Raw genomic sequence first — 12,181 nt, 5'->3', positions numbered from 1 at the left:
AATACTTCCCACTTCCTCTAATTTTGTCTTTTTGGCTAGATTATAAGCTCCTTGTGGGCACAACGGCAGGCATATAGGTGGCACCAGGGAAAGCAAGAGATAATGTGTGGTTTCCCTCACCTACATCCTTGTAAGAGGACCCAAAGCTAATGCACTATCTTGTCTCACTGACTTGTGCTAATAAGAGTACTAACATTTATAGATTTGTACAAATAAATGTTGACTGAGAGTGCTTTTACATACAGCATCTCACTTGACAGCGTTAGGGCAGGTGCAGAAAGCCAGACTGGGTCCTTCGGACACTGGATGGAGGAGACCAGTGCAACCTAGCTTGAGAACACAGGGCACCAGGAAGTCCCTGAATGGGATCCACCCAGTGCCTTAACCAGCAGGGCTTGGCTTTTACTGTTCCCAAGGTTCACATCAGGTACTGAAGTTGTCTGCACATCTCAGAGGCCCGAGTGTCCTCCAGGGTTCCAGGGCAACATCACAGATCTGAACGGCAAGCTGGATGACTTGGGCACTTGGACCAGGTCTCTCTTCGAATGTCCTGCCAAGAACCCAAGGGAGACATTTTGGGAAGGGAATGCAGCCCAGCCCATGTGGAAGCGCAAATGAACAGAGGCACAGAAGGGCAGCCATCATTTTAATGACATTGATCTTTGGTGTTTCCCGTTAGCAGTCAGACTATCCCCCTCCTCCCACCAAAACGTCTCTATGATGAGTTACAAACAGAAAGTAAGTCACATTGTTTTATACTAAAAACAAAATCATTAGAGCCTTGATTTCTCCACTAGAAACTACATGTACAGTTCAAGATTTCACATGCAACACCTGACATGACAGACAGATCCCTCACCCTCTGACCCGGAGCCGCACCCCTTTGCCCAGCCCTGAGCCAGGCAGATGCCCAGGGCCATAATACTGACACATGAAGCCACTGCTCGGTGGGCACTGGGGAAGGATCTTGGTGAATCAACCCAGAGGTAGGCTGCCCTGCGACCCACCCGCCTCTTCTCTAGCTCCCTGAGCGAGCTCCTGCCCACTAATCTCTTCTCACTTCCCATTCCCTGGGGAAAAAAAAATCCTCAGTAAGTGAACTGACCCCATCACCACATAGTTGTCCCCCCACTAGATAAGTTACTCCCAGAGCTCAGCCTAGATACCCTGGTTTGAAGCCCTTTCTGGCTAAGAAAGCCAAGGGATCCATCTGAAGAGGCCCCAAGATGGGAGAGAGCTTTGAGGGGGCTAGGATACTCCTCCTTTCCAATGGGTTAAAGTCCCAGTAGCCCTGCCCTGGGAAAACAGTCGTCCTCACTTCAGGCTTTCCCCAGGGTTGGCCTTTAGGCCTCTTCCTATCCTTTGCCTCATGAAGGAAGAGGACCCATGGTGAGAGAAACCTAAGACCATCTTCTCAGAGGCCAACTCCATTTGGGGCCTTAGTGCCCGGAGGGTAGTACCGAGTGAGCACTGAATACGGGAGTGGGACAGTCACAAGGCTCTGGTGTGTATGTGTGGCCCCAGCTTCCCCTCTCATTCCTCCCTTGCACCCCTTTGGATCCCCTCTTTGTGGCCAGCAGCTCCTCCGTGTGCACAGTTTCTGGGCAGCTACGAGGTCAGGTCTCTCTCTGCTCAGCAGTATGAGGGGTGGTACCCATGGGCACAGCTGTTTCTACCTATCCCTCGGTTCTCCACTAGGGCACCCAGTGCTGTCAGAAAGGTGGTTGTTGTTGGTTAGGTGACCATATGAGATTGGTCCCACAGTGCTTGGGGAGGCCAGCCTGGCAGGGCCTGTCCGCTGGCTTAGGCCTCGCTCCGCCAGAGGTTCCAGCTCTCGGAGGCTGTAGTCTCCAGGCTCTGGGGCCAGCCCTCGAGAGGTAGAGGGCTGGGGAGCCACGCTGTCACTTGGCCCTGGCTCTGTGCCTGTCTGGGAGCTTCTGTGGATCCGGTGGCTGACGATGATGTTGTTGCCAAAGCCGCCCATGGAGGCCATGGTGGTGCTCTGCTCCCGCTGCACCACCGCCGTCATTCCGCCTTCGGCCATCAGCCTCTGGATCCTGGTGAGCGCATCTTCCCCTCCTGGCCCATACTCTGGACCCTCACCTGAAAGGCACAGAGGGGCAGAATTAGGGAAGATTAGGACACTTGGCTGCCTTGGGGGGGCAGGAGAGGGGGTTGATGGTGCAGATCTGTACCTGAGGAGAAGGTCTGATATCCCTCAACAGCAGTGACCAAGAATGACAACCTGGCATTCATAACTCCCAAGGAGATGGAAGAGACTTTACAGAGAACCACTTACAGATAAGGAAACAGGCTTGGTCATGGGTAGTGACCCCCTCTGTGTAGAGGGCCTGGGACTTCCCCTTAGACAATCTCACACCCTCTGCTCAACATCTGGGATGGAGGAACTCATGAGCACTGCCCAGCGTACTCTACTCCCCAAGCCACTGAGGAGTCAAGAGATCAAACCATCTAAGGCCTTGGTTTGACAGATGAGAAAAGTCACAAGCAATCAGGAAGCAGAGCCACCATTTGAACCCGGGCCCCCGGCTTCAGTTCAGGGCTTTGGCACTGAGATCTCAGCAAACTCTTTGAGGCCCTCTCTTCCTTTGTGAAAACAACGTCATGAGAGCATGTTCTGGATTAACTTGGTGCCAGGCCCTGTCCTAAGGTTCTCTGCAGGGAGTGTGCTCTTCTGCCCCTACCCAGGGGTTAGGGCCGTTCCTGGGGTATTAGTCACAACGAGTTCAGTCCTGGGCTGGTTCCTTTCCTTCCCATCCCAGACTAAGAGATTCTGGCTTCACAGCCCTCATCCTGAGCAGGCCGAGGCCTAGACGACATGGCCAGAGGCTCTTCAGAACCAGCTTCTCTTGGGCTTTTGCTTTTTGCTTATCCCAGGGAGGTCTAATGCACAAGAAGCCAACTCCAACCCTCAGTGGCCTTGGCCCTAGAGCTAGAACTGCAGGGAATCTCCTCTTGATCAGCAGCACATGGGGTCTGCAGCCCAAATCTCAGGGGTCCCAGGCCAACATCTTGGCCTTTGCTTCCCTCTCCCTTTCACTGCTGGGGGGATTGGGCTGAGATTTTCGGCAACTTCATTAGCCAAGCTCCTGGGCTGCCTCGGCTAGACTCGCTGGACTCAAAAGGATTTGTTTTCTCCGGCTGTTCCCTGACCTGCTTTCATTTATTTTTTGTTGACAGCTATTTTGTTTTATGAGGCCTCCCTTAGTCCCTCACCATCCCAGTCCCTTCTGTTCGCCTCATTAGAGTCAACTTGCCAGGGCAGTTTGATACCAGTCATTCCAGAGGCCTCATTAAATTGTCTCTCCTCACTAATACCAGGCCTCATGCTTCCCCCAAGCCCCACAGGCAGCAGGAGCAAGCCACTGGATTCTGCTGCCATCAGCTGGCATCCAGACCCCCTAGTGAACTCCCTGTGCTTGCCCACCTCCACAAGATCCCTCCAGCAGAAGAACGCATCGTGAGGATGCTTCGTTTAAAGGGAAGATTCTCTAACAAGGATGGGTACCCTGAGACCCCCCGGGAGAGGGCCTGACAGGGGAAGGTCCTCGGCTAGTTATACACACTGTCACTTCCACCATTCCCTGAACGGAAGAGAGGCCTGCTGCTTTCCAAGAACTTTGTCTGCAGTGAAACTATCCCCAACACTGTCCCAGGGCATGTGCTGGGCTGGCAGGAGTCCCACTGGCATTAGGGCTTAAGATGCTGGGCTCTGTGCCTAGTGAGTTATCGACTTTTGCAGGTCTATTTCCAGGGGCAGGACAGTGCCACAGGGGCTGATGCTGAGGCCCAGAGGGCCCAGGGGCAGGACAGGGCAGGAAGAAGGCCAGCCCTGCTTCCTCTGGGAGTAGCCAAGGCCCATTATTTCACAAAGGCCAGGTTGAAGTGGGCACATGACAAACCCTGGCCATCCTGTCTCACCTCATCCAGCATGAGCCAGGAAGAGGATCTGCCACACAGGCAGAGAGTTGCCCTCTTGGCTTTGTCCCTTCCAGGGTTGTTTGGAGCAGCTGCTTTCCTCACACAGGGGGAGAGAAACCTGGGGGTTCTCTGCGAAATGGCTGTGGAGCCAGGGTTCTAGAGACAATGGGACTTCAGTCTGTCTCTGGGAGGAGAGAGAACTCAGTGTGGGTTCTAGATCTTCTCAGCAAGCTTGAGGCCACATTCTGTATTCAGAGGCAGCTGGATCAGCTCTCTGCCACAATTCCCTGGGAGACTGGCCCAAAGGAGAAAACCAAGACCTCAATCAGCCCTCAAGTTCCCTATCCACCAATCCTGGGGGCCTGGATCATCAGGCAGGACCTATAGGGAAGGAGCTGACTCCACAGGATGCAGTAGCAGAGGAACCTCTGAGGAAGAGGAGCACCAGCCCTCTCACAGCCTGGCCTTCCCAAAGGGTCAGGCTCAGGAGACAGGAATGCAGGAGGGAGACTGCCAGGCCTGGAGCAGCTCCTCAGTCTAAGCTCTGCACTCCTCCCCATTCCCTTGTCAGCCAGAGGAGCATGGGGCTCTGACCAGAAGCTTCACTCCGGAGGCAGCTGAGCAGCCCCCTGAAAACATCCTCTGCACAGCACTTGCTCTGGCAAGAACTCAACAGATTGCAATCAAATTTTTATAGAAACAGAAAATCAGAAGTGGTCTCATAACCCTTGCGCAGTGGCTGATGGGAAAGAACTGGGGGTGGGCAGGCAATTAGCAAAAGTACAGCTCTTTTCCCATTAATTATGAGCTGCCTCCCTTCCCCCATCAGGAGGCAGGGGAACCCCTTTAACAGCTAAGAGAATACCCATGCGCAGCTTTGGAGAACTGGGGATACAGAAGCGGCTCCCTTCCTGCCCCCTGTGCCTGCCCAGGATGTTTTGGCTGACTGTTTTGTAGGCCGGGGGGTGGGGTGAAGAGCTCCTCTCTCTGTGGCATAGATAGGGAAATTCAGAGCCAAAGAGGGGGGCTGAGCCAAGTCACAACCTTGATTCATGGCCACTCCTTTCTTCTGGCTCTCCTCTTGACTCACGGGTCAAGCGCAAACTCCATGATGAGAGCTAAGGCAGCTGTCGCCAGACCCAATCCATCCCTCTGCTGCCACCAGGTTTCGTACTACCCACCTTCCTCAGCAGAGCATTCTAAGTGACTAACGTTGGCCAGAGCAGCAAGGTCAGCAGCAGACACCAGCAAAGGCCGCCTTGTCTTGTTCCTGCCAGGGTGACCTTGCAGGAGGATGCGGTGTCACTGGTGTCCAGAGTGGCTATGTTGTTGTACATAGCAGGGCTTCCTTTAAGTGCCAGAACACCTACAGACCCCATGATTCTCAGCTCAGCAGAGAGGCCAGCATGGGTCCTGGCCATGCTTTCCCTTGGTCTGCTCTGCAGCTTCAGGGTCCAAAAGCCACGGCTTTGGCTTAACAGAAAGCCCGGCGCTCTCTGAGGTGGGAGGCAGGAGGAGTTCCCTGCTACCCTGTCCCTGACATGGCTCAATTTCAAATCTGGTTCCTGAGCCAGCTGCTTGGGTGCCCTCCCCGACAGTTCCAAGCAATGAGGAAAGAGTTTGTGAGCAGCACGGAGCAGGATGGGGACCATCAGACGGAGGATGAAAATGGTCAATCCTTCGCTCATGCTAGAGAGATGCGTGCTTCCCTGTGGGGAGCCAGGTGATAGTAAACACTCCTGGGAGAGACTTCCGAAAACTCATTACTCTCTGCATGGCCCCCACCAAGTTCCCTCCTCTGGTGGTCCCTCTCAGCCATAAAAGGGTCTGTTTGTCAGCTGCCTGGTTTGAAGTCTGGGCTGGCTCAGGGAGGTAAGAAAGCTTAGCAGTGAGAACAGGCTGTTGAACACAGGCGATGACAGGCTCCAAAGAGGCTCCAGTTCTGCTGTTTCAAAGTGCTAATTGGTTCTTACAAGTTGGAGGCCAGCACCCAGCATGGGGGCTATGGCTAACTGTGCCCCACCCACCTGAGGGTCTGGCCAGGAGGACAGGGCCCTCCAATGACTGTAGAGGAGTTACCCTCTGAAGAACGACAAAGCAATGGAAGAGGCATTTTTCAACGTGGCCCCAGACGACCAGAGCAGCAGTCCTGATGGGAAAGTGCCGAGGATGAAAGAGGTTGACCCGCCGGCAGGGAGGGTTATTCCAAAGAAGGGAACACCTAGCAGAGCAGTTGTTCAGGGAAGGCTGAAGGGTCCACTGTTGTCACTGGAAGGTGGCCTTGAAGGATGACCTCTGACGCCCCTTCCTTCCAATCTGGAGAGTGTGCAGCGACAGCCTCTCCTCTATATCTACCCTGAGAAGAGCAAAGGCCCTCACGCCATGCCCACCTCTTACTGCTTTTTTGGCAGTCTCTCTCCCAGGGCCTCAAGGGCGCATAGGTTTGCCCTGCCAATGCCCCGTGACACAACAAATGAGAGAGAGTAGGGGACAGGGGAGCATGTCCTTGAAGAGGTCCCAGGAACTGGGGGTAGGGAAGGGATCTGTGTGGCTCTACCTAGAATAGATGGAGTCCCTAAGGGAGCTGTGAAGGTCACCCTGGGATCACCCTCTTCAGGCAGGCTGGGGAGAGACCCAGCTTATGGAGGAACTTGGTCCAAGAAGAAGCTACTTGGATTAATGACATCCAGGGGATGCACTATAAAAATCTCCACCCTCCACTAGACTCTGAATGTATCAGGTCCTTCTCTCACCTCAGCTAGGCCCAAAGGTAAGTGCCTAGGAGGAACATGGGCTGTTGTTCACCTCCCCCCCCATCCCCAGCAGGCAGCTCCTACCTTCGCCAGACCCTGAGGCTGCTGCCCCCAGCTCTTGGACCTCCCTTTCCGTCTGGGTTTCGGCATTTTGTAGCTGAGGTGCCAAAGTTTGGGTGCCCTGAGATGTCACTGAAGTGGTCGGGTGCCGGGGTTGGAGGCCAATGGCATTCATTAAACCCATGTCCCTGTCTGTCCTCCACGTGGCTCTGCTGCTTCTAGACAGAGACAAAAAAGCTGAAATCAGGCTAGGCTTTCCCTGAGCCTTAGCATCACAACTCTCAATGACACAGACTTTCCAGACATAATTCTGAAAGAAGAGGGCTTCTGTTCTAGGTCCCTCATGTTTGGGGAGCAGTTCTGCCTTTACCTATATTCCTTCCCAGACTGACCTGGGTCCAATTCTCCCACTGGGCTAGGGATGAGCATTCTGAACCTGGTGAGGCTGGTCCTCCATCATCAGGCCTGTCCTCAAAGCCTTTTCAGCTTGATAGAAAACTGTGAGAACTTAGGTTCTGCTGATGCGGGCTTGGAGAGCCCAGGGTCTGCTCCCAGCCATGAAGAGGCATCAGAGGAGAATGTCAGTAGAGAAGCTGGATAATTCAATAATGAAAATCAGTTTGGTGCCCTACAGTTGGACTCAAGTAACTCTGGGGAAGGGAGGCCCTAAGACTCTCTGATCATCCTGGGCAATGAACAGTGGACTCTCCCTGGGCTACATTGAGAGGGGCTCTCTCAGGATCAGCCCCTTTTCTCCAATTGGCCTGTGTCTCTGCTGCAAAAACTCCACTTCATTCCCCAAGACCTTGGCCTTTTAGAGGCAGGAAAGATAAGTCACATTCCAGCTTCTTGGGCTAACAGGCTTCTGGTCATCTAACTTGGGATGTAGCAAGGAGACAGAACTACAAAGAATGATAGGGGAGAAAAGAGAGGGAGAGAAAGAAAGAGATGCACCATTATAGCACCCTCCTCTCCACTTACCCAGGCCTCTCACTGCTCCTGCTGTTGGAATGGACGGTGAAGACTGTCTCATTCAACTGGTCCCAGTAGTACTCAACACCAGAGTTTAAGGCCCTAAAAGGCAGAGGTGGTGGAGGAGAGGGTGTTGAAGGCATTAGAGAGGGGGCCATGAAACCTTTGGCCCCCTCAACCCATTCCCCATGACTTTGTTGGCCTGGGCCTAGAAGCACTCATCTTTTCTCTTTCCTACAGATGGAGAGAGAAAACAGAGGAGGAAGAGTACATGGTCTTGGCTTTCCTCCTTTACTAAGACACTTCCAATGGGGCAGGCCAGGCACCGTGCTAGAATCCCTCTCCTTTAATTCTAAGCCTGCTTCCTTTTCCCCTGGCAGATGTCAACTAGGAGGGCAGAAGGGGTTAGTGGGATGAGTGAGGGACATGAGTCCAAGTCCCAGAACTGATACTCATTATCCATGGCTGCCCATGGCAGTCACTTAACCACCCTGAGACGGAGTATCCTCAGTTGTAAAATGGGAGAATTCTTATATACTTAAGCTCTGGGCTCATGGGTTTTGAGGTGAAAGGAACCTTAGAAGTTAATCACTCCATCTCATCCCTCTCATTTTATAGACATGGACTCCCCCTCATTGCATCCTCCACCTTTAGAAGGGTGAGATCATTATTAAGACAGGTGAGAGGCAGTGTGGAATCGCACTCCTGGCTCTGCTGTCCATGACCCGTCTAAGTGGGCAGTCATTCAATGAGGCCCATCTGTAAAATGAGGGAGAAGGATGAGGCAACTTCCCTCAAAGTCGCTCCCAATTTTCCTGAAATTGAGGCCCAGAGAAGTGAGTGATTTGGGGCGTAAGAAATGCTCATGTCCTGGTCCTCTTGTCTTCAAAAGCCCAGGCTTCTTTCCATTGTAGCCTGCTGCCTCCTAGGGTGCCTTAGAGGAAATAAATAAATCAACAAGCCTTTGTTAAGCACCTAACTAGGTGCCAGATGTTGTGGGAGGTGCCAGGGATAAAAAGACAAAACTGAAACTGTGCCTGCCCTCAAGGAGTTTATGTTCCAGGGAAGGAGATCACATGCAGACAGAGATGGGAAATAAATGTGTACAAAACATATGCATCAATAACAAAGGGGCTGTGTCAGGGAGGCACCTGCAGGAAGCAACGTTAGACCTGAGCCATGAGGAAGTCAAAGAGAAGAGCACTGCAGGCACGGGGGATGGTCCTCTAAGGCCAATGTAGCTGCCCAGCAAGTGCCCCAAGCCTACAAAGGGAGCCCTTCACTCCCTTTGTCACGTTCACTCCTGGAGTTTCGTTTTCTTCTGCCTTTGTCCACACTCCACTCTCTCAACAAGAATATACACAACGTTTTCCTCATGTCCTAGGGGATGGGAGATAGACCCTGTGTGTGCCTGGGAACTACAGGGTAGGTCACTAGTCATCCAATCTACTCTTTACCATTAGAGATATGGTTCATCATGGTTCACACCATCGTAAGACTTGCCCTACTCTAGGACCAAGTAGTTTCCCAGGAAAAAAAGCTGCCATTTTCTATAGAAGATCGAAGTGTACAAAGCATTTTCCTCAAAATGAAAAACTTTGTGAGGCAGGTGATGCAAGTATTAGAATTCTCATTCTTAAGATGAGGAAACTAAGGCTCAATGACAAAGTGATTTGCCCAGGGGTACAAATGATTTAGTTAAGTGTTGAAGATGGGATTTAAAGCCAGGTTTCCTGATTTCAAGGTCAAGCCCCCAGCACTGGCAAAGTTGGTTAATGGGGATGAGTGAGGCTGGGAGGAAGGTCTGGAGCCATTCCAATGCTAAGCACTGGCCTGGAAAGATGACTGATAGGGTTATGGCATGCGTCGGCATGCTGGCAGAACTAGAGGAAAGCTGAGAGCACGGAGAACTGAGGTCTGGAGATGATGAGCTTCCCTTGTGTCCAGTCTGTCTTTATAAGGTCATGCATACATCAAGACAGAGGTCTGGCTTCGGTATGAACCCCCTTCTTCCTGAGGGAAAGTATCAAAGCCAGCAGAGCCAAGGGCTTTGTATCATCCTTGTCAGACTCCCCTCTATCAAGGAAGCACTATCTTCTCTTAGCTCTAATGGCTACAATACGGCATGGGCCAGGAAAGGCAAACACAATGGAGGGTGAGGATGAAGGGGATGGTCTTTTAAAAAAAAGGAAAGAGGGATGACAATCACGAACTGGGCACACCTGAAACATAGAGATGCCCCCAACCCCAAATCAAACTGTAACCACATTTTTCCGATGAGCTAATAATCCCTGGCTGCATTAAGCCCCATGTGAAACCAGCTGCCTGGGAGCCACTGATTTACAAACTTGTCAGAATTTATTGACAGATGGCAACACTGTGTGGAGTGCCTGCCAGAAACACGCCTCTGTACTTCTCCACAGCCAAGGATGTAGTGGCGGAAAACCGTTCACACCAAACCTACAATGCAACCGTGTTCCCCCTGACACAAGGAACCTTCTGAATCTTGGAAAAGATGTCACCAGAAGGACTGCTCTCCAAGTGGTTAGTGAGTGACGCTGGCTGGCAGAGGGTCCCCCCATCACGCAAAGGCTGCTTCCAATCTGGGCTACATGCGTCACCGTGCCCACCAGCTATAATCAGAAGGGTCAGCTCTGCAAAGGAAAGAAGGGCTCAAGAGCTGCTGATCAGAAGCCAAGCCAAGCTGTAGACTACTCCTGTCGCTGACAAGCCAATCTCTGCTCCTTCTGCCACCAAACAGGCAGCCTTAATTCCAGGTCTCAACACTCTTCTTATGTGGTCAGACCCAACCCAGGGACAAGGCTTGGGGCTCTGACTCCAGTTCTAATGGCTGTCATCATGAAGACAGGGATGAAGATGCCCTTTCGGATCAGACCTAAACCTCTTGCTATTTTGGGAACTCAGGCTTCAAATTCCTGGTTTTTAGGTTAAAGAATGACCATTATCACCTTCTTCTTCCCTCTTTTTGGGTCCTGATGAAGATGAATGAGTCAATGTTTGCAAAATATTTTCAGTTCCTCTTGAAAGATTAACAGACGAGAACAAAGAGGGGCAGAAAATCCATCCTGACTTAGGCTCTCCCAAAGTCCTTTGATTCAATAACTCATGTGTCATTCATGGATCTATATAGATGGCATCACCTTTAAGATGTGTTCAGACTGCCAGACTGCTCCTAATGACTCTACCTGCTGGGGTACTACTGTTGGGCTACTAGAACACACCAGGGAGACCTCCTCATGCAGCTGATGGCTCTTTGCCATCTTCACTGACCATGGCATATTCTTAGCTGGCCCCAGGGCCAAGGAAACCAGCTTCACCATTGTTCCTCTCAGTGTAGGGAAGGCCCCTGCTCTTACTTATCTCGGTACAAGTCTCCTTTCATCCTGTCACAGTTATGTGGTTATTTATGTGGTCTTATGCTACAATGCATGTGTCTCGCACTGAAACCTGAGGACTGTTCAAGACTGATCAAGGTAGAATAGTATCATTCTTGAGGCTCACCTCCATTAGAGGTTAAAAAGCCCTACCTGCTAACTGCTTGGGGTTTAAAGGGAAAATACGAGTTCTGGAAACTTCTAGACAGTTTCAAAGAGGTTAATCTCATGACACTTTCAGACTTAGGAAACAGAGCAGGATAGCTGAAGGAGAGCTTACTTCGGGGTCCCAGGGTCCAGGTTCAATCCCAGCCACTCCTGCCCAGTCTCTTGGGTAGGGGAGGGTGGGAGCACTAGGGAGCTGGCACTTTGCCCCTCCTTTGTTCTCTCAGTTCCAGGGTATTTGGGGGCAGATGGCTGGAGAAGTGGAGTAAGGCTTGTACTTCTCTTGAGGAATGTAGGTGGGACGACTTATACGGGGCTCAAGATCTTGGGCACCTGTCACACACACTGCACCGCCTCATTTAGCATGTGGTCCTAGGCTGAACTGCCCCACACATTCAGATTACATCTATCAGTCTGGGTCTTCACACTCAATATGGCTATCAGTGGGGTGGGAGTGTTGGCAGGGTTGGCAATGCTCCAAATGGCGGATGGGGGATGGGGGTGTAATAGGAAAGAAGGGAAGGGAGCACCTCACTGCTTGGAGGGATGGGGGAAATGTGAGGGACTGGGCTGCCAGCCACCATACCAGCTCCATGTGGTGGTTTGGTTGTGAGCAGCTATTCTGGTCCTGGGTGTCACACGATTTGTGTGGCTGTGCTGGAGCTGAAAACCAACGGCTTGTCCACAGCAGCTGGGGGATACCTGACAACACTATCTCCTGAAACATCTCACTCAAGGATTCCTTCTGCTGGGGGCCCCAGACTTGCCACAGTCCAGCAGAGTATGTAGGACTCACTGCTGCCAAACAGGTTCTCTGGTGCTCCCAAGGAATGGCCATTTGGCCCAATGGGCCAGGACCAAGCAGACAAGCACCATCCTCCCAAGTGAAGATTA

At 51.9% G+C, this 12,181-nt stretch overlaps 1 protein-coding gene and 1 long non-coding RNA gene across 10 annotated transcripts in view; one reads left to right on the top strand and one right to left on the bottom strand.

The window, feature by feature from the left end:
- Positions 1-629: 629 nt before the first annotated feature.
- AMBRA1 (autophagy and beclin 1 regulator 1) overlaps positions 630-12,181 on the bottom strand; it is a 186,261-nt gene continuing 174,709 nt past the window's right edge. For all 9 annotated transcript variants that reach the window (XM_072617660.1, XM_072617662.1, XM_072617661.1 and 6 more), the window contains 3 exons: positions 7,737-7,829; positions 6,780-6,973; positions 630-2,103 (listed from right to left, as the gene is read on the bottom strand). In XM_072617660.1, the coding sequence (XP_072473761.1) occupies positions 1,673-2,103; positions 6,780-6,973; positions 7,737-7,829 (718 nt within the window). In that variant the 3' untranslated portion in view covers positions 630-1,672. The remainder of the gene's footprint in view (positions 2,104-6,779; positions 6,974-7,736; positions 7,830-12,181) is intronic.
- Positions 4,104-10,794, top strand: LOC140509784 (uncharacterized). The gene is made up of 2 exons (XR_011968917.1): positions 4,104-6,712; positions 10,151-10,794. It is a non-coding gene; the product is annotated as an uncharacterized lncRNA (long non-coding RNA).

The sequence above is a fragment of the Notamacropus eugenii genome, chromosome 6, assembly GCF_028372415.1.
Source record: "Notamacropus eugenii isolate mMacEug1 chromosome 6, mMacEug1.pri_v2, whole genome shotgun sequence".
NCBI classification, from domain to species: domain Eukaryota; kingdom Metazoa; phylum Chordata; class Mammalia; order Diprotodontia; family Macropodidae; genus Notamacropus; species Notamacropus eugenii.
This window is presented reverse-complemented; position numbering and strand designations above follow the sequence as displayed.